The sequence below is a fragment of the Tauraco erythrolophus genome, chromosome 1 (assembly GCF_009769465.1).
Source record: "Tauraco erythrolophus isolate bTauEry1 chromosome 1, bTauEry1.pri, whole genome shotgun sequence".
Classification (NCBI taxonomy): Eukaryota; Metazoa; Chordata; class Aves; order Musophagiformes; family Musophagidae; genus Tauraco; species Tauraco erythrolophus.
Window position 1 is genome coordinate 202,681 of NC_141465.1, and position 26,305 is coordinate 228,985.

At 48.6% G+C, this 26,305-nt stretch overlaps 1 protein-coding gene across 2 annotated transcripts; it reads right to left on the reverse strand.

Moving 5' to 3' along the window:
• Window positions 1-3,103: 3,103 nt before the first annotated feature.
• NAA50 (N-alpha-acetyltransferase 50, NatE catalytic subunit) lies at window positions 3,104-24,658 on the reverse strand. 2 transcript variants are annotated; one of them, XM_086616529.1, is made up of 5 exons: window positions 24,636-24,658; window positions 10,916-11,052; window positions 10,345-10,464; window positions 9,330-9,396; window positions 3,104-6,974 (listed from the first exon to the last, which is right to left on the reverse strand). In XM_086616529.1, the coding sequence occupies exons 1-5, from the start codon at window positions 24,641-24,643 to the stop codon at window positions 6,794-6,796; spliced, it is 513 nt and encodes a 170-aa protein (XP_086472655.1). In that variant the 5' UTR covers window positions 24,644-24,658; the 3' UTR covers window positions 3,104-6,793. The 2 variants fall into 2 exon arrangements, with proteins under 2 accessions (XP_086472655.1, XP_086472665.1); XM_086616539.1 differs by having other exon boundaries at window positions 10,916-11,049; window positions 24,636-24,654.
• Between the last annotated feature and the right edge of the window lie 1,647 nt (window positions 24,659-26,305).

Consider the following 26,305-nt stretch of genomic DNA (forward strand, 5'->3'; position numbering starts at 1 on the left):
TCCGTGTACCTTCCTAAAATGTTACATAATACAGAGCAGGGAGACGTTTCTGAAGCCGTGCCCAAGAACTTTGCTGCCGCTGAAATGAGCCATAGTAGCAATCAGATGTAAAAAAAAAACAACCACCGTTTCATTTTTGAACAGCTTGCAAAACAATCTTGCAGCTGACATGACGAGGAAGACCCGTTTGCCTGCGGTGAAGAAACATAAGGCCCTGGCTGCTTTTGCAAAAAATGCACTTCTTCAGTTTTTGTATTTTTCAGTTCTGACATGGCACAACCAAAGTGGAAAACAAATAAAATCTGAAATACCTGTGCTCTGTCAATTTGTTCCAATACAAACTGAGTTACTTCCCCCCTCCCTTTCAAAGGGTACTGTGCCTTTTCAGTGAATATTTTCACTAAAGAGGTACTCCCTCCCTGTCCAAAGTAGCAAAACCAGGTTTACCTGCTGCTGCCCTGTTGTGCCCTGGAACTTGAGCTCATAAACCTTCAGATTACCAGTACAGTGTTGGATAGCTGAAATACAGGAGCAAAAGTCCAGCAGCAGGTAAAACTCCACTGGTGAAATCACATGTAACAGGAAATAGCTGAGTATCAGTAGCCTGCTTCTGGTAGGGAATACGGACTAGCAATTATATGGCAATATAGCTTAAAAGAAACCCCAAACCAAACAGGTTTTGCATAAATATTTAGAAAAGCTCGACACTGACTAGATGAGACGATTTGCTGTTAGTGTGACAGGTTAGAAGGAAGAGTTTCTGCAGCTTCATTTTAACCCCAGAGCAGCGTGCGTGCGTTTCTCGGGATGACGGCATGCTGCGCGGCGGTAGGGCAGGTCTGGACTCCGCAGCGCAGGAGCAGAGGTGGCCCAGTCCGTGCGAGGGGATGCAGCAGCTGATGAGAAGCGCTTCAGAAGACAGGCGGGCGCGTCCTTGCCCAGGCGCAGGAGTTCCTTGGCCCGCGGGCCACGTGCACACGAGTGAGCGAGAAAGCTGGCAACTGGCTCGCCGGCCAGGAGCCCCTGAGGTGGTGTTGCCACAAAGCCTTTGGGCCGAAGGGTGGTAAAGCTGACTGCTTGTACAGTCCTAAAGCACTGGGGAGGAGGAAAGAAGGCAGGAGAAAAAGAGAGGGATAGGGAAATCTTTCCATCATCTGCTTTAACTGAAGCCTCTTCAGGGGGCAAGAGAAAAGGACGCAAGGCAACGGTCTCATGTCCCATACAGAGCGCTTGGGCTGGACTGGGAGAACCCCTATGGGAAGAAAAGTAATATTGCCAGAAACAGATTACAGCACTCAGCTGACTGATTTGACAGACATTCAAAAGGACTTCGAATAAAAGATCCCTGTCCAAAAGCTACTGGCTACAAGTCATGTAAGCTACTACAGGATAAACTGGTGAGCAGACAGAAATGGCAGGGTGTGGAATAAAAGATCAGTTTTCACACTAACGGGAGATCAACGGTGGAGCCGAGGATGACTCGTGCAGGGGTCTGTACTCAACAGTATTTTAAAAAAGGAAGTACAGCGAGGTGAAAACTTGCTGGAGGTTAGTCAAGGTACTAAGGACGAGGAATGACAGGTGAACCTTCTAACACTGAGTGGCTGGGCCACTGCCCAGTAACAGCTGATTGTACCCAGCACAGGAAGAGAGTGATGTGCACACTGGGGCAGAACAACAGGCCCAGTTCTTCACATGAAGCCAATTACTTGGCTTACCACTACTCATCAGATCCTGGCATCGTAAGTGTTCTTTAAGTAAACCATCTTAGTAATAAAAAAGCAAACTGTTACAACCAGAGGTAAGAGCACACCAGGAGTTATTACAAGGACCCCCTAAATACCCAAGTTCTGAATGAATACAGTGAGGGGAATGGAATTTCCTGTAGAACCAGCCAAACTTTGGGAATGGGCAACACAGACTGTCAGGGTATCAGCTAGTTTCCCTGTAAAGGAGTACAACTGAATTGCCTAAAACCTTGCAGCCTACTAGAGAGGTGACTGGGATGAGGGTGGAGAAGGAAAGAAACATGACAGGGATCACTGAAAGCTAAGTGGTTTGGACAACAGGTACAGCAAATGTTTTCCAGCTTCTGCAGCTGCTGGTGAGGCAGGAGTGATGGAGGTTGCACCCCTGGAAGCAGTCCATCTCCAGCTGTGCCTTCCAGGCCCTCCCGCAGAGGTCAGGGAAGACAGCTGCTAGCAGCAGCTTCAGACCACAGCCCAGTTTCAGGGCCTGAGCTTTGTTTGCATGCCATCCTGACGGATGCGGCGACTCCACCTACTGATAGAGCAGTATCTAGAACTTAAATAAGCAGACAGGATATTTATATCAACAGAATATAGAATATGCTATAGAGTATTTGGGATAACACTTTTCCCCAGAAACTGCCCCACAGTGCAACTTTATCACTTTGGAAATGGCACTTCAAGGCAGGAGAGGAGTGGAAAGAAACTACAGATGAAAAACGGCTACAGATGAAAACCAGAAGGGACTGGAACAGTTGAGAGAGATGAGTTTTACTTAAACACCTTTCTGAGACAAGTGAGTATGGAAGAGTACTCGCTGCATCTTAAGACTAGCTACTTTTACAGGTACAGACCACAGTTTTTCCAAGACCGTTGTCAAGATTTGCAATAGCTAGCAATTAATTTGAATACTTTAAAACATTTAACCTATAAACCCCAAAACAGAGTTCTTGATGCCTGGTCTGTTTGTCTCAAGACTGTTCACTAGTCGATGCAAAAATATTCCAGGACAGTTGTTCTTCCTGTCCTCCCCCCCACCCCACAAGGTGGTGGACTTCTGAGAAAAGGCTCCTAACTTCAGGGAAAACAAACACACAGACCCCACTCTCCGCAGCTGTCCGGCACCCATGGCATTCCCCACAGCAGCCCAGCTCTCAATTCCTGTCAGAAATCTGCCGAGCCACACAGTTCAGGAAGCACCCGAGGAATATTCTGTATCTGATTTCAGAGGGAAACAGCTGGACTGCAAAAAAAATGCACATGACAAGTTGTAAATGACGTAACTCAAATAGTGCACGTTTATTCTGAACGGTATTTCTAAAGAGTTTGAGAAAAACAAAAACATGCTCCTGATGTACAACAAGGGCAATGGTACAGATTAAAAATGGACCGTTTTATTGTGAAGAATTTGCTCCCCCTGCAACTTAACTCATAACATCGAGAATGCATCTGTAAACTGCACACAGCACACCTCCCACTAAACGGTAACCCGAGAGACCGGGCTGGTCTTGGCCAAATTAACCAGGAAGCAGTTGCAGATTCAAAAGAAACATCCAAGTCAGCAGATGCTTCACACAACACAGACTTTGTGCATAGCAGCTGACCCTGGATTACAACACGGGGGAGCATAAAACCATTTGGGGGATCAGATTTTCACTAGACACAGGGCACCATCAAGATTTAATGAAATATCACAGAAGTTTGTTTCAATTTTAACAGTGTGTCATATTTAGGTGGTGGGTTTAACCATTAGCTGCATCATGTAAACTCAGCCAGTTTCTGTGTACACAAAATAAAACCTCTCCCTTCCCCCTCCCCAAAATGAGGGAACTCTCTCCTGGATGATTCTTTTTCCCCCCGTACCACGGTCTCCTCTACCAGGAGTCTTTTTGTAGGCAATATCTTCATCGTTCAACTGAGGTATGACAAAACCAGTAGCAGAGATTCCGGAATAACTCGTATACCCACAATTTACACTCTAAAGTTGTCAATCATATACATTTTCCTTGCTAGATCTTCATCCAGAACAGGAAGTGCTGGTGGGTTGTTTTTTTTCCCCCCACTGAGACTCCCAACTTCTAAAAATTTCGTTGTTCATAAGCTGTTATTTGCAAGCTAAGAGGAGGTCCTGCCGCAGCAACAACCACAGCAACTGGGGCTCTCTGCAGCGAGCCCGTACTGCACACAGGTGCGGTGTCTCTGGGTACAGCGCTCAGGTACAGCATTCTTCTCCCAGTTCAGCACGACCTACTAATCAAATACAACTGGTTGTCATCCGGAACTGCTGACCTTCACTGCCCTCGTCCGTGTACAGGGAACACAGCTTTCTGTGAGATTTAGATTACACCTTGTATTCAAGGTTCAACAACTGTTTTCCAGGATTAACAGCCTGGGAAAAGGGAGTCTTAGATTCGTGGTTACTCTCTCTTCCACCTCCCACAAAACGTTTTATTGGAAGTTACAATGAGGCAGGTTTGCTGTGGAATAGGAGCTTTTAAGAATTTTTTTCAGGGATACATTCATAGAATGATGGCAGCCCAAAGCAAAAAGAAGAGACAGAAACAAAGGTTAATCCAAGTAAGTTCAGACATCAGACTCGTACTTTTAAACCTGAAGGAAAACTGTCTGTGAAACACACCGATTCGTGGAAGCCTACGACAACAGCAAATCCTAAGAGTCCATATCCCCACACCCAGCTACCCAACCCACACACTTACCACTTAGTTCTAGAAGAATGAAGAGCACTTTGCTTGGCACCAGAGGCAGCTATGGTCTGAGTAACAGCTGTGCTGCACGCACATCCTCGAGTACAATACTGTCTCTCTCCCCCCACATACTTCTCTTGGTTTGGTCTACAGATGGCCAGGGAAACTATGTTGGCATAGAACAGGCTCATTGTGCTTCAGGACGTCCCTTTCTAGAAAGATGCTGGAACTGCCACCGTAACCAGTGCGAGCAGGCCCTGGCAGTACTAAAAATGAGCTTTTGTCAGAACCAGGCTGCCTCTGGCCGAGGAAACCATTTGCATCTTTCTAGCCGGAGTCTGCCACCGAGCGCCGCGAACACGGGTGCTCAGGCCACGCGGAGGGGCTTCTGCTGTCAGAGACCTGCCCATCCCCAGGACTCAGTTAGTGCAAACCCAGCAAATGAGAGCAGCCATTTTCCAGCGCAGGTCTGTCAAGATGCACTCTCGACAAAGGCTACACGCCTCTGGGAAAGGAGGAGTAATTCTGGAGCAGCTTGTATAGCCGCCCCTCGGGCATCAGAGACCACGTAACGCGCGCCCAGGGCTGCCGCCCCTCGCCTCGCCGCAGCTCCCGTCTCGCAATCCTCGGCTCCCACGTCACCCTCGAGCGACGGGGCAGCACCTACGAGCCAGACGGATGCCACAGCGTGCATGGCAGGTCGGAGGCTTTCCAAGCGGATGAATCCAAGATGCAGATTTCAACTTTAAAAAACAAACAGGAAAGGAATACAGTTCAAGGTGTACCGGGGGGATGGCCAGGTTGGTGTTGTCTCAGCTCAGTGCACTTTCCCAGGTGCCTGGAGAAGAGTCCAAGCTCACGTTGGTGTTTGTATTGGCATACATAAAATCGCTGGCAACAGTGCGTAGAAAGGAGCACTGGTATTCGCGCAAACAAAGCATGAAAGGATGCGAAGCAGAGCTTAGTAGAGTTTTCCGTAGCTTTGAGGTTACAGTACTAGGAAGAAGCCAGTCAGCCTATTTTCCAAACCCATAAAATGCTCTAATATATGCTGCTTTCTCTGATGCTCCAGGAATACCCTCTCACGAGAGGAGAACTGCATTACCACCACTGAACAGGGAAAGAGGAAAAGAACCTTCAAAGGAGCGAACTGTGCAGTCCTTCCCCACCTGCTCCCGAAGGAGCACACGAACACAGCAAGCCAAGCCAATCCCAAGCAAATCCAGGAGACCCCTGCAAAGCTACGTGGTTAGGGTCAGATTCGTGTCTGCCTTCTCAGCCTCGCTGCCTGGTTTCCTCAGCCCTTGCCTCATCTCAGATTTGTCGCCACAGATTTTAGTAGCTGTAACAAATTTATCTGGAGATGGGTGCTTGCCTTATGGGATCAGAGCCGCTAAGGTCGTCACAGTCACTTTTCCCATCCCAACACCACAGACGAAACTAACTCTCGATGAGCTCTCCAGCATTTCACCCATTTTTAAAGCAAGAGTCTTGCCTCAGGGTTCATATTTTTACAAGGTTACTCTTGCCAACACCAGATCTAGCTCCTACTCTGGCAGAAGTCTGCTGGGAGGTGGGGAAATGAAAATAAGAAAAAACAAAGACCACTCCGAACCCTCCTCTCGGTCAGTTAAGAAGTGTAGCACCAGCTTGGGTGAGGAGTATTTAAAAAAAAGCATTCAAAAAAGATCAGCCCAGGCAGAGTGAAAACGTATGGTAAAGTAGCCTGCCCTTCTGAGCAAAAGATGGAGGAAAAAGCCATACTCAAAAAAAAATTGGGAAGAACTAAACACAGTTTTTTGAGGCGGGGGGAATTAAGAGGAAGAGTGGGAAGTACTGAAGTAACATTCAAAGGTTGGGGGCGGGGAGTAAAGTACCCTGTAGGTTATAAAAAAACACAATAATGTAGGAGTCAAAGGATAAGATATTGCTTTTCCTTTTTTCTCCCCATTGGATTTACATTCTGCTTACTGAAAGAGATAATTCTGAAGGAAACTTGTCATCAGGATAACCCGCTCAAGCCCTTCACACCTCAAACTTAAGAGATCTGCACGCCTTTTCCCACCCCAACCAAAAAAAAACCAAAACCAAACCAAAAGAAAACCCAACCCCCCAAAATAAAACAGAAAGAAGAGCTCAAAAAAACCCACCCAACCCCAAACATGATTGGACAATCCTTGGAAGAAGCATTACATTTTGTTGGAGAGAGGACAAGGAAAAAAAAAATTAAGAGGATGAAGGGGTAGAATAAAAAAAAAAAAAAAAAGAAAAAAATCAAGAGGCCTCTCTTTCCTTATTTGGCGACAAGCAAGTGCAAGAAAGTGTTCATTGGGGTTTTGTTCAGTTGTCGGTCTTCTGCACATCTGCGTTCTGGCCAAGACAAGGGGCTTTGAGGTTTTTCTGCAGCACGTGAGCATCTGCTGGCTCTATCCTCTTGTAGTAGTTTTTCTTCGTCTCGATGATCTCGAAGCCAAACTTTCTGTAGAAGTCAATTGCGGACTCATTGCTGATCTGGACATGCCTGGGACAGAGAGCAGGACAGACAGACAGACAGGCATCAGACTTTCGGCGGGACAGCGGTCTGCCTCCACACTCGGAACAGCCAGGGATCAGACAGAGACAGGAACGATGGTGTAAATGCAGGACTGGAAATTTTGGTCCTTCCAAAGCAACCCTGAGCTAACGCACAGCGCCCCGACAGCCTGCGGCAATCGTTCTGAGACGCGGCAAACGTTTCCCCTCGGTGAAGCTCTTTTAAGGAACACAAATAGCAGAGAGACTCTGAAGCATTACTAGCTCAGTAATTTCAATCTTTCTTAATCTCCAACTGACAGATATTTTGTGGAAATATATAAAAAAGTTTCACTGCAGAGCCAATTTAAACTTCCTGCAGTGACACTTCTTGGATGACCAGAACAGTCTGAGGGATGATCCCTGCATGGCGCAACATGAAAACTGGCAGTGGTGTTTGAGAAGATGTTAACTCCTGGCTCACTGCTAACTACCCAAAAGCCTATGGCAGCACGAAGAAGCCCTATGGACTTACAAAGTCGCTTCTCTTTTATCTATCTTCCCAGAGTTTTACAGATCTTACTAGTACATTCCAAGAATTTCAAGGCCTCCAGAACAAACAGCCCTCGATTCTTCACTCTAAGCGACCAGAACATTTATTTGCACAAGTTCTATCCAAAAAAAAAAACAAAAAAAAAAAAAGGTTTGGCTCAGCAAAAGGCATTCATTAAACACTCCCAAAATTCAGTGGACACTGCACAAGCTCATGAATCACTCTGTCATGACAACATGCCACATAACCGTAGAACCAAAGCAACTCTGGAAGCAACAGCAGAACAAAATAAAGAGAGCTTCCTGTTAAGCCCAATAAACACCAAATAGCTAAAAGGAAACTTCATAATAACGACAAATTCAGCCACCGATATCAAATTCGGTGCTGAGCTGCACAGTGTGTTCAGGCAGAAAACACAGAAGCAACAGGCACAGTAATAAAATCAATGGGCCACTTGTACAACTTTGTTACACCAACTTCGGGGCTATTTGTTGTCATCTCAGAGTCCCACCCTGGGAAGTGAAAGAAGGATTGCGAAGGATTTGGGTTTTGCACTAAAACCAGCAAACAGTTCCTCCACTGTGCACACAGCGATGTGCAAAAGCGAAAAGGAAAGGCTGTGCCAACCAGCAGGCGTCAGAGCTCGTCACCACTCCCGGGGCAGGAGGGCAGCAAGAGAAGCCAAAAGCTGCTTTACTCAGACTCCTCTTGAAAACACCGGTTCCTCCCACAGAGATGGCACAAAGCTACAGCAGGAGAGGACCTGGAAGAGTTTGCACCTCCTTGGCAGAGGTGGACTAAGCTCGAGGAAAAAGTCATTCTGTTTGCAGTGACACCAGCACATGAAACCCTCCTCACCAAGCACCTTCAGCAGCCCTGGCCACAATTCGGGGTGCAGTTCTGTGGCAGCCAGACCTGCCGTGGCATTATCCCTGGCAGTGCACAAGAAGTATAAGCATGCAGCCAGCAGCGAAGGGAAGGCAGAGCTTTGGCATCTATGGATTTTAGGCTCTATTTCCACGGGGATCTGTTAGGATGGTGGTGCTCTTTTAGGCAGCCCCGTCCTCTACCCCAGTGCTTGTTCTCAGGTCTGCATCATGCCAAGTGCGTACGCAGACATGCAGCTGATTTAAAAAAAAAAAAACAAACCACAAAAACCAGACACCACCACACCTCTCCCCCCAAAGAAAACCCCAAAACCCCACACTAAACCCAAAACCAAGACCCAGAAACCAAACAGAAAGTAGCTTCCCCAGCTGGGTCAGGTCACTGCCCTAGTTGGCTGTGCTGCCACGCACACGGCTGACCTGGCGGAGGGCAAGAACAGGAACGAGCAGCTGGGCCTTGTGCCCGAACGTGAACCTGAGTGCTCCCAAGGGGTGCTCACCTGGGGCTCTAACCCACAGGGTGCTGTCACAAAAGACAGACAGCAAATGCATCACAACTGCCTGCAAGACTCGCAGTATTTTCCATTCTAAGGACAACACTGTGCGGTGAAAACCAAAAAATCGTTCACAAAATTTTTTTTTTAGTCATACACTGTAATTCTGCTATAGAACATCATTTTGTAAGTAAACCACTTTTAAATTCGGCGAATTTGTAGAAGCCCTGCTAAAGCACACAAGCTTTTGGTTCTCAGCATCACACGACAAGCCCAGAATATGACCCCCAACTTTCTTGCTAGTACTTACCGCGTGTCCCATGACCCCACTGAAATACCCCCCAACAGTGCTCGTACATCGCCCTCCCTTTGCTCCCACACATGCCTCTATCACCCCTCCACAAACGCATGAGAGTAACTCCTTTACTTACAGATAGATGTTGTCAAAAGTGCCATCTTTTTCGCAGATGTTTAAGACATGATTCAACATTTTAGTTCCTGCCAAAGATAAAGAGATACTTAAGAAAACCAGAAGTGCACAATCAAGTCTGTACTTAGCTAAGGGGTTTCTTGAGGAGAGGTGGGTTAACCCTAGGTAGGCTAAAATTACAGAGCTTGTGAAAACTAGGAAAGGCAAATAAACCATGGTGTATAAGGATTTCACTATCCTTCTGACTGCTCGCAAAATTTAATTCATTGTTTCTTTGGAGAAAAAAAAAACAACAGCACAGAAGTATCTGTATAAAGCAGCTTATTTAAATACTACCTCCAAGGTCTCAAACCCAACTCAAAATATGGCCGAAGCAATGTATAATGCAGTGAGAGCACTGGTAAGTTTTTCTAATAAAGACCTGGTAAAATTATTTAAAATCCAGTTATCTTTTCATTCCAGTTTGTCAAAGCAAACAGGTTACAGTAAGGTCTTGATTAATCTGGCCTATGGATTTGCAACATGGAGAAAAGAACTAGTTGCAGTATAGACAGAAAGCAGGTACTGCCCTGAGCAGCAATAATCAGTAGTGAAAAACACGGAATAGAGAGAAGAAAACCTTCATTTGAAAGAATGAAGAGATAACCCGATGAAGGAATGTTGTGTTCTACTTACACATGACTTGCATACTAACTGCGTACCTCTGACAAATTATTTCATGTCTCTCTGCATCAATTTTCACATCTATAGAAGCAGAGTATTTACATCACAGTATGATAATCTGATTAAGATTAAAATAATCTGAAATCCTGAATTAGACAGTTGTATAAAAAGTCTGTTTCTGAAAGGCAGGAAGAAAAGAGCGCAACATAAATCATACTCTTTCCCCAAAGTCCCTTCCAGACAAATCAGTGGTCTGAAAGTGCGCTGTCTTGGTGAAACTCTGAAAGAGCACTTGGATGGCTGCACGGCAATCCGGGCTCTCTGATGACTCAGATCCTAAGGATCCTGCTTACCTATTCCTAGTCTTCGGTAGGGTGCCAGGCATCCGAGCGTCATGATGTACAGTCTCTTCTGGTTCTGGGAGTGATCCACCCGACAGCACACTGCTCCCACGGCAATATCGTTGAAATAGGCTGTCGGGGGGACAAAGTGTTATCAGTCACACGTCTCAAACTGGACATACACACAGCTCCTTCATGTAGGCCCTGTATCCTCTTTCCATCCCTCTTCCTAATTCTCCCACCCAGATAAAACGACGGATCGTGGCTAACACTTGGAGTGAAGGTACCAACGGTGCTCTGACAAGTTCAGAGCAACTAACAGTGGCATCAGGAGGTAAACTGGCAACACACATCTCAAGCTTTCTGCTGTAACAGAAAACGTGCCTATTCCCAGCAAAATGGAATCTATTTAGGACACAAACCCTCTGAGGTTGGGACTGTGGCTTTTTGAGGTTCCCAAACAGTTATTTTTCATTATGTGAAACAACAAAATAGAAGGATCTACTATTCAAAACCATTATGGACAGCAACGGTGAACGCTTCTGCCACCATAGCCCACAATTACTGGCAAGAACATCTGTACCTAATTTGGCTAGTTCGCCAACCTCCAGTACATCCTTGTAGAACTTGTCATTGTAGCTGACAGGAAAAATGACCTGGTTTAGCCTCTTCAGCTGCTTAATGTTGTGTGGCGTCACATCTCCCAGCTCGATCCGGCTACTGGAACAAATCAAAACATGCTTAACATCTGACACACCGCAAAATTTCTATGGATACCAGAAATTATTTTATTTATGCTTAGAGAACTGTCTCACCTAACAAGCAGTTCAATCCACAGCTGAACTGAAACGTTCAACCCATACAGTTAAAGTCTTCTGTTTTAACCCCCAACCCCATTTCAGCTGGTACTCTACAGTCACAAGTTTCTCAGGCCACACTTAACACACTGTGCACGTGTGGTTTTATCGAGTGGGAGACAAGAAAACACAAATCTCTGTAGGAGCATTAGTTTAACCTTTATCCCATTCATTTCCTCATTGATCATCAAGACCATGGACGGAGGGAAATAAGAAAAAGATGTGAGTGACATGTGGCTAGAACAGTGACCAAGAACATTAAGTCCTTACACATGCTTCAAAGACAGCCCTAATTTTACACCTATCAACATAAAGCTTGTGCTTAGGCAAAGACTAAGTCATTACTAGACATCTGTCCCTAAAAAGCAACAATATTATGTGCAGCAAGCTCCTCTTAAGCCTGTCAATACACACGCATGTCACTCTCAAGGTGAAAAAAGCATCTGTTACGATCAGCACTCAAGTCATTCCTCCTGCTGACTGAGAGCAGAATCACAACTTTAAAATACCAGTACTGCACCGAATTATTCTGAAAAGAAACAGATCAGGCTTCTCCCTTTTCTAAGACTAACTTCCTGACAGGAACACTACATATACAGAAGCAAATTTAAGAACAAATAAAATAGGTGCTCATATTCCCCCAAGCCAATTTCATGGGTGCAGGTAGACAGTTTTACAAAGACTACAAGAATGAAACATAAAACCCCCAAATAATCAAAACATCTTTCCAAATGGTCACCAGACCACACAGGCAGGTAAAGCCAATGCGTGTTGAGTTAGAAACAGACACAATTCTGGGGTCATCTCAGCCTTGTTTTACTGAACACATTCAGGCAACCCGACTGGTTTCTGCCTGAACACTTTGGTAAAGATACTGTTTGTCTTTTTTTTTTTTTTAAAAGATCATATTTCTAAGATCCTCATACGCCAGGCTTCAAAGTTCATTCCAGTGCAGTAGGTGCTTTCCATTCCCAATGCCCCTTGTGCCTAGGCAGCTTGTTTTTTCCAATCGGTTGACGCCTGGGACACAACTGCCCAGATGAATTTACATAATACAGTGAAAAAAAGAATCAATAACTGTTTTCTTCAAGAACTGGAGCAAACAATGCCGGGTATAATCTCTCTCTATTAACTGACCTTTATTATACCTCAAAACCCCTTAAACACTTAGTGCTCCAGATGTATCAGTTTTAGTTGGTGCTACCACGGCGGGTGATAAATGCACGACGCTTTCCAGGCGTGGCACTGCAGCCTGCAAAACCATCCGAAAAAGCCACAGGAACGGAGCACTTAACGTTTACTTCAAGAAACACAACTTGCCCTTACACCCATTTTCTCTTTCTCTTTCACAGCAGAGAACAGAGCCTTCGGTTCTGCAAAGGCCTCAGGATCATCGCTGCCCGCGCTGGCGTGACGGTGCCAGACAATGTCCCCAGTGAGCCCTGCAGAAGCTGAACAACCCTGAGCAGGGCCCACCTTTCAGAGCACCACCTAGCACTGACTAGTGGATTGTTCATGCGTTTGTAATTCTCCATCAGCTTAATATGTGCCAGTTAATTATCCTAACTACTTAGAATGAAGTAGTTAGGACTTAATGATGACATTTCCCTATTGAACTACTGTCTCACGTTTCATGGCGCGTTTGCCAGAGCCCTCTGCAGTCACGCATCCCATGCCAGCATGGGTGCTTGCGAGTGGTCCCAGGCAGCCCTTCATCTTCCCCTCACCACATTGAGCATACCAGTCTCTTCCCTCACTCACTGCAGGAGCAATTGCTAAGCCATGAGCCCTCGTAGCTTGCCCCAGGCTCTGTCTCTTGAGGGACATCTCGCTGGAACTGGAGAGTATGTTCTCCAACAGTGATCTCCAGAATGTCAAAAGTTCTAAGTCCCTGTATTCTCGCATCTCGTCCATGTCAAGATACCCAGGCATACTACAAGCAACAGCAGCGGGACGTATTTCTGAAGTTTCTACTTACGAACCAGTACATTGTACTGAAATAGTCTGCAGGCTCTCTTTTCCGCGACTCCTACCTCCACCAGCCCTTTGTTTCTCAGCCTTTTCCATCTTCTAGATTATTTTTGCTATCGACATTAATATTTCCTTCTTCATGTTTCACCACGTGCGCAAGTCCCTTTGATAACTGTATTCCAACATGAAGTATTGAGCTAGTAAGGATGATCTCACACCACTAAGTACTCCCATTGTAAACAGGCATGCTATCAAATAATAGTAATTAGGCGGTGAGTAACTGCAATACTTGGTTTATGCCCAGCTTAGCACAGCTGTTCAGCCTAGCATGGCAGGGCTTCTTCAGGCACACAGAAGGCAAGTTGTGCCCTTTTCTAATCCCAGCCAGCAGGGCCGCTACCCTTTTCTCACAAAAGGTAGGAATAAAAGTGGCATGCGAGTTCCCGGGTGTGTTTGTGTCTGGGAGAGAGTTTTGCTGGAGTAGAGCACCCCAGTAACCTCATAGTAGGAGTGAAGAGAAGACCCTGCTGCCTCTTTTACTGCAGTCTGCATCAGAGTGGCAATCAAAGGGAGCCGGTCTCAACAGCCCAGTTAGATCAGGTGAGCTGCACAGTAGGAGGTCAGTAAGGGAAGAGAAAAATCTCACATTCACGCTCTGTCTCTTGGAAGTCTAGACCTCTTGTCCAAAAGAGTTAATCGTATGTTAACCTTGGTGACACTTTTTCTTGTACTAGTAGGCCCATAACACTAGTGTGAACGCTCACAATGAACTCACGGCAAAGTTGCTACAGAGCATGTCCCTCTGCAATTGAGCAAAAATCTCTGATGCAGACTATTATCAGGTAGTGCGTTTTCTGGTATTATTTTCAAATTAATTATTTACTAATGAAGCAAGAAATCAGGCATTAGAAGACAGTCACTACGGAATATTCATGCTGACAGCGCAACAGTGCAAAAACGTATTGTCGGGGCAGCCAGGACAAGAAAGGGAACGTGGTCAGAAGATGGACCTTCACCAAGGTTTCAGACAGGCAATAAATAAGTGCAGAAGCAGAGGCTAAGGCTGCTCGTCCTGCTGAGCCAAGACATCACCTCTGCGGCCAAGCAGAGGAACAAGTTCCAGCAGTAGGTGGCTAAAAGGTGCTGTTGACAGACTTTCTTGAGCTCCCCCCTCTATCTCTCACCACTTGCCACATTCGTTGCTGCCTCCTGCCACCTCCTTCTGCCTGCCTCCTGCATTCTGTCACTAGCTGCTTCCTCACTGCTCGAGAGTTGCACCAGGGCCAGTAACTTATCCTGGAGGATAATATGAAAAAGGTTTGAGAAACACTGCAGGACACGTAAATCAATATGCTAAAGATGCCTGTTCAAATACTGTATGCTCAAACTATAAATTATTTGAACGTATCGCACGAGCCGATTAAATCAGCTCCACATCTATTACACACAAGAACATTTAGTAAGTAAACTAGATGAGGACATGGAAAGGAAGACGCACATCATGAGAGTTCCTCGCTTCACCTGAGGACAGGCAGCAGAAGTGCCGCTAGAGCCTCGAGTAAAACCATGGGAAAGCTGGCACTGCTGCCGAGAGCCTTGCCATCCCCGAGCCGCTCACTTCCGCAGAAGAGCCAGCCTACCCTCGATTAAACTGGACGCAGTGTGCAGGAGGAGCACAGGGATCATTCAGCGCCCAGATGATTTTGTGCCCCACCTTATCATCTACGGAACAACATGCGCTTCGAACCTAAGGGCTTCAAACTACCTCAGCCTCGAAAGACCCAAGACAAAGCACCCGTAACAAAGGGCACGAGGTGGTCACTCATTTCTTGTCACTGGAGTAATGGAAATACCTTTGGGTTTTTGTTTCTTTTAATTGCTATTTACAAGTAGACCTACTGCTTCAAGTTACCTCTCAGCCAAATCCGTAACACAAGTTCACTGGATCAGCTAAGGTCCGATTAAGCCAGTCCTCCGCGTTCCGGCTGGGTACGGGCTGTACTGGAAATACCTATCCTCTGCTGTTGCGAAGAAAAAAATTATATCATGAGCTCAAATTAGCCTATGAGAGAGCATAAAGATGTGTACAGAGCCTCAAGTGCCCTGAAGGGACATGCCCTTCCTTAACGGATTATTTTATCCTGTTACTCCAATAATATTCCTAAGAAGACACACATTACTGCCGTCCTACATCTCAAATGGCACTCCGTGAAGCACGCAGTGGTCAACTGTACTCACCTTTGGTGTCAAAGCTGCTGGACCGAGACAGCCACCCAATCCCAAGCCATTGTTTTTAATGTGGAGGAACAAGGGACTCTTGGCTGATCGTATCAGGCTTCTCATTACGAGTGCTCCACAAATCCATACCCTTTCCTAGATGGAATACCAGCCCTCTAAAGCCACTTAAACTTACCTTTCATGGCAAGGCTGCTCCCAGGCTATCATCATCCTCATAGTCAGGCTTTCTCCCGATTTCCATCCTAAAGGTACTCAAGTTCTACCCATATGCTGCCTCTTGTTGCTCATTAGCCTCAGTGCTTGATGGGTACCAATACGCCCCATCCCAATGCCTTTTCGGAGAGCTACCAGGACCTCTTTATACTTTCCTTCTTCTAACTAAAGCCAAGCTCCTGGCCTCCTCCTTTAAGACTAGCTCTTAACTCCTACTGCCTCTTCTTTCCAACTCTTCAGATTAATTTTTCCTTAAGCACGGTGAACCAAAACTGCTTACAGCACCCCAAATACTACTGCCTTGTACAATGGCAGTTAAGTTTTTCCCATCTCTACCGAAAGCATTTTCCTGACATAGCCTAGGACTACGTTTGCCTGTGTCACAACTGCAACATACTGCGATTTAGTTACTGGGGAAAACATGCACCCAGACTCCACTAGCAGAGGGGATCGGTTCCTGGGGCAGAAGGCTGCTGTTCACTAAATGCGTGCAGCGATGCTGCCCAGCAATGCGAGAGCGGAGCGAGCCGCGAAATCCGGATGGCAGCGGGATGCTAGCGAGGTGACACGCATCAGTTACTGAACGTGGATGCACGCCCGAAACATCAGCACTAACGCTCCTGCTCTGGCACGCCAGTGCCCTACGATCCTTCAAGCATTTGCTGGAAAAACCCCGTGCTTTTTGTAGGACTGAATGCAACCTGATCAGACCCACTGCAGCTGCATTCCTGTACCAGTAGCCTACTACAGGGCTGGGATTTGAACGCTCTTTTCCTATAATGGCTCACATTCAGACTGGAAGTAACGCAGGCAAAATGAGGCAGCGTTCGCTATGCTAAGGCTGCCTTGTGCCTCTCAACATACACCAAAGGAGAAGGGCTACACAGAATGACAGCTACAGAGGAAACCAATTTCCAGAGTTACAATTCAAGAGGAAACAAATTCAGTCCCAGGAAAGAGCAGGTGTTGAACACTAGTTTAAAACCAACATCAGGGAGGAAAAGGGGGAATTCTGAGTTTCTTAATGCTGTAAGAATCTCAGTCTCATTCAACTTTAAATAGTGCGAGTCTCTCCCCAGAGGGATGTGCCTGACTGAAAGAGATCTCGGTGTAACCGATCGCTGGGCTCAGGCGTGCTGAAGGCATCTGGCGTGCTAAATTTAGCAGAGCTGGATCTCCAACTCGCAGAACTTACTGAGGTATCATCCATCAGGAGAGAAAAAGGCCCTAATAAATTAGAGGACTTCAGAGAAGGTTTGTCACCCGCTCAGCAGCCAACGAGCTTTACTGCTCCTATTCTGGCTTCCGAGTCAAAGCAGGAGTCTAGACAGGATAATGCACTCATAAAACAAAAGCAAACCAGAGCTATGAAAGCCACAGACCTGGAAGGTGTGGCTTTGCTTAGCTGGAACTCCAAAGCCAAGAGTCTCTCTAGTGTTTTGAGGTTGGTTCTGATTTTTGTTGTGTTTTTTTTTTTAAAAAAAAGAAAAACACGGATGAGCTGTCTTGCTAGGCACACAAGTTCGTGTAGTTCTTGTGGGCAGACCAGTACGTTTCCAATTATCTAGAAGACCTGTGGGCTGTAAATCTACTCTGCTTCACTTGTCGAAAACCAGAAGGATAAATACAAGCCTAGCATGCAAAAAGTCTTACCAATTTGCTTCTGCGTCCCCCTGATCTTTTTTAGCTCCCCTTATTACTGCAAACACGTATTTGCATGACACCTGGTACCCTGCTGGAAGTTACCCCCAGCTGCGGGCGGCACTGCAGAAGGGCGCAGTGATGTACAGAAGCAAGCTAAGCAATTTTAAGATCAGAATTAACAGAAGACTTCACTCAAGATTTGTGATTCAAATGGATCTCAGTGTGAATAGGTTTCACTGGCATGCATCATAATTCCCCAAGGCACACTTCAGACCCTCCTCACCTCTCTCCTTTGTAACGAGAAAATACACAGTGCGTTACAGTCAAGGCTTCTTCTTAACATTTGGATAATTCACTGTGCTTCAACCTAGATAACCTAACTCAACTCTGATCTCAGAAACAAAAAAGACAACCCTAAAGCTAAAGTATAAATACAAGCATGAAGCATCTCAGCTGTCTGATTATGCAAGTGCAAGGAGGAGACAGTGAGGTCAGTTCAACAAGTGTCAAATAAAAATAAACTTTCCCAAGAAAATGGAAAGCTGTCTGATGCTGCAGGTGGGCACAAAGAGCAGGAATCACCATGCCCAGCTGACAGCATTTTCAAACTCTAAAATATCAGAAACAAACGTAGTTAGTTGGCCTAGAACAGAAAAAGCAGCCGCACATACATCGCTCAGTAGCCTGTAGCACTCTGCTGCTTCAGAGCTCCTCACGGGGTAAAGGCTTAGAAGTGACATCTGCCCATGCCAGGGGCATCAGAGCCAGGTGAGAGAGGAGACACTTGCCTGCGACCACACAGCAGGTGAAGAGCTGCCAGAAGTCCCCATTCTCCATTGCTGGTCTGACCACTCTTCCTTATTTGTCAAGTACGCTCGTGAGAACGTTCGGATTGGGAACCACGATTGCAAAGCACAACTGCTCCACTAGTTTGAAACAAGTCAGCCCAAAATGAGCTTGGTGTCTCTATTACCCACACCCTGAGACATCTTATGAATTACTGCCCCTCTTCACATCCTCAGTGTCCCCAGATAGAACAATCATAACCCTTACTTGCCTCCCAAGAGACCACGAGCCTTCACTAATTAGCGTTCAGGACCTACTTGGTGACCCTCAGGTAAGAGCAGAGGCAGAGGCTTACCTTCCAATTCAACACAGAAGTGATGCTGGGTTCCCAAAGTGCTGGATTTACACAAATCCACACAGCTCCAGGGTACTTCTTGTACTGTACTGGGTAACAACCTATAGAACTGACGTGTCAGGAGAAAGGCACTTCTCTGCTCCGCACAGACTATTTCTACAGATCACCGACACACCTTCCGTAACAAACGTCTGCATCCATTAGATTAGCAAGGAAAAAACGGCAGATCACTGGGGTTTTTACCTATAATTTGCAGATTTCAGTGCTAGGGTCGGCGGGGTTTGTTGAGATGTTCAGATCATGAGTTATATAAACAACATACTGTGAAAAAGCAACAGAATGTGCTGTGAGTTTTAGGCACCTTCCTTCAAACACTTCCAAGGCAACAATCCTTGCGAGCACCTAACTGACAGGCACAAAAAGCTATTTTCCCCACCACCACCTATTCCCAGTTTTCCATAAGAAGGAATTGTTCTCAAACAAAAATTAGTGCTAAAGGGCTAGAAACAAACAAATCTCCTTTAATTGCAATTTTCAACCTAATTTGTGACCTCTACTGACAAGAAATTTCAAGTGCCAAGAGAAAACTTGAATTTGAAAAGGGAATTTTTTTCAGGGATCGAGATTCTAGTCTGCTAAGGGCCAAAAATCACACTGAGCCTGGAAAAGAATGGGGAGAGGGAGGAGGAAGGCCAAGTGAGCTCAGGAAGTACTTCATGCATCTAGATCTTACCACGCAGCATGGTATTTTCAATCCATTTTAAAAAAAAAAATTACTCTGCCTCCAGGAAAATTCAAGTGTCTTAATCTTAGTCACCTAGTGACAGTGTTGTGGAAATGGTTTTGGCTCTATTTTCTACAGAGCTCCACTTCATTTCCTTCCCATAATGAATTAATTCCATCTGCTTTGACACAAATACATAGTTACCCCATTTCAATGCCGTGCTTCTCTGCCCTCAGGTCAAGTCCAAGAGCCTCCAAATAACCAGCACTGCTTCTACGCACAGACTGCTGCTCTCTTCCCCCACCCCTTCCCACCTCAAATGCCCCTCTGGAAAACTTCTGCTGCTCTAAAACTCCCACGTAGGTCACTCCTATCCCTTCCCCTCTTGCAGCAGGGAGCAGGAAGCAATCCTGACGCTGCCTGCCTCACAGCAGAGGGGATGCAACAAGGTACCGCGCTTTTATCAATTCCCAAACAAATACAAAGATCCCACTTCTCCTGTCCTTTCCTCCTCCGGATAAAAATATCTGGTGCCTTCTCAGATTATTGGTCTGGACAATTCTCACGCTTGCCAAATGGGCAGGCTCTTCAAGTTCTGAATCATTTCCACTTGGATAAAAGTACTTTTCCGGCTCAACCATCACCCATTATTCCCCATTTTAGCAGAGATTTAATGTGGCAAAGGAGGGTGCATCGTTTCTGTTGTCCTCAGGAGATGGCAGCAGAGCCTGTGGCATGAGGTGGTTAACTAAGGATAACACATATTTCACAGAGGAAACGTCCCAACCTAACGAGCCAACTGAGACACTAACAAGCCACATGTACACGTAGAAAGAAGTGAATGGTCAAGCACCACTGAAAACCCAAGGCTGGGTTCTAGAGCGCTTCAACAAAACGGCTACAATCCCAAAACTACCTTCCTATCCTCCCAATCCTTCCTGCTTCATGGGATGTCTTAATCTGGTTATGGACTTTGAAACTCAGAGTGGTAAGAGTTATAACCTGGGTTCAAGTACCTATAATAAACTACACTCAGTTTTCACAAACTAATTTAGACGATATCAAGCCATTTGTAATCACACATATAAGCAAGGTCTAAATTTACTACCCATGAAATTAAATGCAGAAAGTAGAGCGCACGCTTCGACATTCCTAGGTTCAGAATAATCCTAAAACCAAACAGTGATTTTCAGGCTCAATTACCTTTCTTGTCCTGCCTCCAGCACATATGACAATCCAGCAGTTTTCTCAAACCTGGAACTTCCTCCCATACACGTTAAGCTTAGCACTGGGCCTTGCGGATGGAAACAAATCAAGAGTTCTGCACAGACTCTGTAACGCCAACTCGGAAGAGCAGAGAAAGAAACCCTCCCTGTTCTCGTGAGAAAAATGCATTTCTTCAGGACCTTGAAGGGTTTACTTGGTGAATCCAGGCAAAACAAGCAGTGATACCGGAGCTTATCCGTAACAACTCGGCACACTTTGAAAACACCGTTGTTATTTTATGGCATGCTCAGTGTTCCCCAGCTGCGAAGTCTCTTCGATAAAGGCAGCTGGAACAGCAGCAGCTTGCAAAGCCTCTCAACTACCAAGTTCTCCACTTGCAAAGCCCCTGAATTACCAAGTTCTCCGTGGCAGCAGCGACCTTTTGTGCAGCATCCAGTCTGAAGGGCTCTTCTGCAACACGTCAAGACCCTCGGAAGCTACAAAAGGTACCTTACCTGCAAACACTCACGGGTTTAGAGGCAGTCTCCCAGAGGTTTCCTCCAGAAAAGCAGCGCACGTTACTTTGTAAGGCAGTGGCAGACAACGTGTGTGTCACTCCGCTCCCCATTCCAGTCCGTTTGTCATCACACGGCTCAACGCATGCTGCCGCGTGACAATCCCAGAGGTGCTTCCCATCCAAAATGGAGAGGGGTTTGGTCAGTGTGACAAAATAACACACGTGCACGGGAGCACAGGCAGCGGGCCCCGCTCGCAACGCGCGCTACGCACTCGGTATGCGACACATGCTCTGTAGAGGAGCTGACACTCCATCACACAGCAGGTACGAGCACACAGTGGCGCGTGTCCTGCGTTACACCCCGTGTGTAACGTGGTTTTTGGGTGAGGGAGCCGGGAAAGGCTGGATGACTTATTCCTACAGGCTTCGGCTGAACTGAAACAGGTCAGGAGAGCACCCTGACTGAAAGACATCAAAAGGCCACAGACAGTGCCCAGCAAATGCTAGAGAACTGATGCAAGATTTTCCCTTTTCTTTCCTTAAAAGCAGTAGCACAACAACTGTAAAGAAAAGACAAAAACACTGAGCAACAAGTGAATCAACACTGTGAAAGCAGTAAAGCACAGGGAGTATTATTTACATCTGCTCTACAAAAACAGGCAAATTACTACAGACAGTAGGACCTGAGTCCCTCCCACTGGTATTTTTCCTAGAGCAAATCCAGTTCTAAAATGTTTTTTTAAATTCCAGAATTGATAGAATTGATAATAACAACATTTAGGAAAAAAAAAGAAAAAATAAATTAATCTCTAGAGAATCATGAAGTTCACTAACGGAACAGTGAATTACCTCAGTTTTTCAACTCCCATTTAAGAAAAAAAAAAAGAAACATAACGAGTCTCTGTACTATTAAAATCATTGAACAGATGAGGACAGAGTGAACATAAAGACAAGTATCACCAAAGCAGGTGGGAGGTAATAGCAATTACCAGCTCAGAAGCTGTGTTTAACTCATCAAATGCAAGAAAACCCACAAAATCTTAAGCAGCTGAGAAAGCAAAACCATCTTTCCCTATCTCTAAAACCAGAGGTCCTTCACAAAAGAAGTCCCCTGATGTCAGAGACCCTACAACGCTCTGTGCATTAGTAGCACACTGCTACTTGCTGTTTTGAATCCAGAGCGCCAAGAAAGGGCTGCAAGCAGCACGCTGACTGCACAAACTCTTCTAGATCTGAAATTCCAAAACATCAGTGAACTTGCTAGTTTCTTTTCTAATTCTTTCTCTGCCAAAGCAGGCTGTTCATAATTACAGCCAATGTTACTGATCTCAGTGCTTCCAAAACTCTCCCTGCACTTTGTGGTGTGGGTTACTATGCAACGCACACACTCCCAGAAAAAGTACTCAGACCGAGCCAGTTTGTTCAGAAAAATTGATCCACAATCTTGGATTCGATACTGAAGACAGACGGATCCCTTCGAACACCGCATTGGTTTCTGCATGTTGGGAGTTCAAGCTTTAGATCTATCTTCTGACAATGCTCGCTTTATAAGGATCTTCTCTGCTCTTTGTAGCTTGAAAAAGAGTTTGGTTTTGTTCCAGAGTACCCCTGTGTAATGTAATATATTCCTTCTGAAATCTTCATCTAGTCCTTTGAGTCCCTCGTTGTACTTGAATTGAGTTATTTTTCAATTTGAGTTCTATCGGCCTATTTGCCTCCATCTGAATTTTTAGAGAACACCTGGATTCAATATGAAGATTTTATTCTGCACCAGAACTTGCTGTGTGGTGCCAACAGTGTGGTGCCAAGACAGGAATATGCTGCTCTTTCAAAGAGATGAAGGAGTACCAGAAAAGCAGAAATACACAAGTATATAATCGAAAGCGATCAGTTCTGAAGTTGAGTCAGTGACAAAGCTGCGTGTAAGTGAAAATAAAGTAACAGAAGCAAAGTTTGGTGCTCTGGAAAACAGAAGAGGGATGCGTGGGTTTTTCCCTCCATAGCTTTTTATTTAAAAAAAAGTTACAAAAAGTAAAAAAGCTCTTTGAAATGGGAACTGCTAAGCAAAGCCAGGGCTCAGCCTCTCGGGGAATACTGCAGCGCAGCGGACAGCGCAGGCTGCGACCTGCCAGGAGAGCTCCACAGCTCCGGCCTGACACGTGGGGCCGCTTTCCACCTCACAGCCCAGTAACCCTGCCACTCAGCTCACGTCTGACCTACGGCCAAAGCAGGATGGAGGAGAAAAGGAAACCCAGTTTTGTCAGGAGCGCTGCTCACACCAGTCACCTCAACTGCCACTTCATTCTGGCTGACCAGTGCTGCTGCCCTTCCCAAACTCTGTCACCCTCACTGCGTGGTGACTAAGAGGCAGGAATCCCTGTTTCATGTAGGGTGGTGCAGGCGAATAAAGGACTGCCCAGTATCCAACACATGCCTGTTCCATGCCAGCTGAGAGTCAGCCTGTTTGCAATCATCAAGGAACTCTATCTATGGATACCTGCCAGCCCCTCGCTGTGTCCGAAGCTGCGCACAGGCTACGAGAAACAGCTCAGTGTCTGTTATCAAGCAGTCTTGCGGTGTGACCTCACCCCAATTGCTAATGAGCTAAACCCCTTACCATTTCTTAGTAAAGCTTAAGTGCTTCTGCTTCCACTCACCCTGCCTTAAGCTGCCAAACTGGAATAATAACACCCAGCATTGCATAACCCCAGTTTCAAGGGGACTGGTTTAATACTCCTTTGAGAAGCTGCTGTGGAAAACCTCCCTCATGTGTACGAGGAAACTGAGGCACGGAGCAGAAGGATCACGTTTCGTGGAGCACAGGTGACGCTGAAATCAATAAACATGAGGTGATTTACCCAACACTGAAGAACCCGTCCCAGAGTGACCCGCACAAGGTCAGGCGGATCGTCTGCCTCCGGAGCGGGCCGTGACTCCGAAGGCCTCCGATCTCGTGTTCACGCACTGCACCTCACCGCCTCTGCTGAGCAGGAACCGGAGCGTTTCAGCCGACGCGTCTGAAACCTCGATGTGTTCCAGAGAGACGAAGCCAGGCCCGAAACGGACGCAAACCCGCAGCTCGTTTCATTCATCCCCGCCGCAGAGCCTCCCCGCCGGCAAACCGCGTGAAGCCTTACGCCAACAACAGTGCCAGGAGGAGTTACGGGCAGCAGCGCTGCAAACCCCCCGCCCGAAGCCGGCAGCTTTTCCGCGCAGACCCGCAGGGGTCCTCCGCCGCCGGACAAGCACGACGGACCGGCCAGCCCCGCCAGCCCCCTGCCTTCCCCGCTGCCCTCGCAGCCCACTGCAGCCGGAACCGCCCCGGAGCACGACGAGCCGCCGCGTCCCACCGGCTCAGCACGGAGAGTTCTCGCTCCGGCAGCAGAACCGATGTGAGGGGAAGGGGCTCCCGCTCAGCCGGAAAAGCACCGCCGCGCAGCGAAGGGAGCTCCGCCGGCTTCGCCTCCCCCGACACCGGCCTCCCGCCGCGCACAGCGCGGCCCCTCTCCCGGAGGGCGGGAGAGACGCCGCGACCTCCACTCCTCCCCCCGCGCCCCATCCCGCCGCCCCGGCGGCAGCGGGGATAGCAGCGGGGATGGCACAGGCACCGCTCGGCCCTCTCTGCCTCCCGCCGAGGCGCGGCGCCGCCCGCCGCCCCGCGCTCAGCCCGCCGCGCCGCCCAGGCCCGCCCCGCGGCGAGCGAGGCGGCGCGGCCGAGGCAGGCCCGGGCGGGCGCCGCCGCCCTGTCACGGCCGGGCCGGGCCCCGCGGGGCGCGTCGGGCCCGCACTCACCCCTTCATGGTGCGGCCGCGGCCTGGCCGGCGCCGGCGTCCGCGCTGGCTGCGTACAAGGCCCGGCGGTGCGGGTGCGGGTCCGGCCTCCCGTTCCTCGGCGCGAGCAGCGCGGGGTGCCCGGCCTGCTGCTCCCGCGCCCGCTCCACATGGGCCTCGGGCCGCCCGCCGCCCGCCCCGCCCCCGTGACCCCTCACCTCACGCCGCGCGCGCCCCCGCCCGCCGCCTCGACCCCCTCGCCCCGCCCGCGCCGCGCACGCGCCGCTCCCGCCCCCTCGCCCCGAGGGGCGGGGGGGGGGAGACGTGGGCGGAGCAGCGGCGCGCGTGACTGGGGGGGCGGAGTCATTGGTGCGGCGCAGCCAATCGCGCGCCTCGGCGGCAGGAAGCCGCGCGGGCCGAGGTGGTGAAGCTCCGCCCGGAGCGGGGCGGCTTCCGGCGTGGGCCGCGGCGCATGCGTAGGAGGGCCGGTGTCAGCTGGTCGAGGGCCGCCGCTGCGGGGAGCAGGGCTGCGGGTGCGCTGGTGCCGGCCGCAGGTGAGGCGTCTGCCGCCCCTCTCCCTCCGTCTCTCCCCGCCCGAGGCACGCCCGGCGGGTGGCGGCACGGAGGGGCCCGTTACCGGCCGCGGGGAGGCGGCGGGATTCGCGCGGCGGGAGCGCGCGCAGCCCCTGACGGCCGCCCCCGCCTCACGGGGCGCCCGGGCGCGGGGAGGGGGCGGCGGGACTCGGGGAGCACGTGTCTCCGTGGTGGGGCCGCGGCCCCGGGCGGCCGACCTTCGCCGCTCGGCCGGGGCGCGGTCGGGGCGGAGGGCTGCGCGGTGAGCGCAGGCCCAGCCCGCCGCCCGCTCGGCTCCGCGCGGAGCCGCTCCCCGACAGGAGAGCCCGCTGGTGGCGGCCGTGCTCTTCCCGGCCGGTTCCGCGGGGAGAAAAGGCCCGGAAAGGCAAGCAGTCCCGAGCCGGGCTTCCCCGGCCGGGAAACCTTCGGAGCCCGCGGGAAGGTGCCCAGGCCGGTACCGGGGCCCGTTACCGGCAGGGGCGGTGACAGCGGCTGGCTCCTGTGCGGGTCACCTCACCGTCTGGGGCGCGGCGCCGCGGTGAGCGGGAGCAGCTGCCGGCTCTGAGCGCGGCCCCGCCTCAGCCAAAGGGCCCCGCCGTTGTTCCGCGGATGGAACGTGGTTCCTGCTCCTCTGGCCCGTGCCAAAGTTCACCTGAAGCGTTCCAAACCGTGGCCCTTGGAATTCACCGAAAGGCAAGAAACAGGTGTTGTGCGGCTCGGTTCTGGGTGACGTGATGCGTGTCACAGGTAGCTGTGGCAGTGCAGTACGACATGCCCGTGTCGCGATCGAGCCTTCAGTGCAGTTCTCTAGAGTGACTTCTTCTCGAGATTTGACCGGCTTCCCTCGGAGAGCACACGCTCCGACTGGGAATTAAAGCCCTTTGGTGGTAGTTCTGTTCGTTGTAATGCAATACTTCAGTGGGGCACACTGGCTATGTGATCCAGTGTGGGATTTGAAATGCTGATACCGCCTGATGGAGTGCAGAGGGGGTGGAAAAGGAGGAAAACCTGCTGACAGCCTGCCCGAGGTGGCTTGTTAGCCCACCTTAGGAGCACTTCAGCGAGAACTTGCCGAGTGTGGGTTGGCTTTTACAAGTGGAAGTTTGAATAAATGAGGCA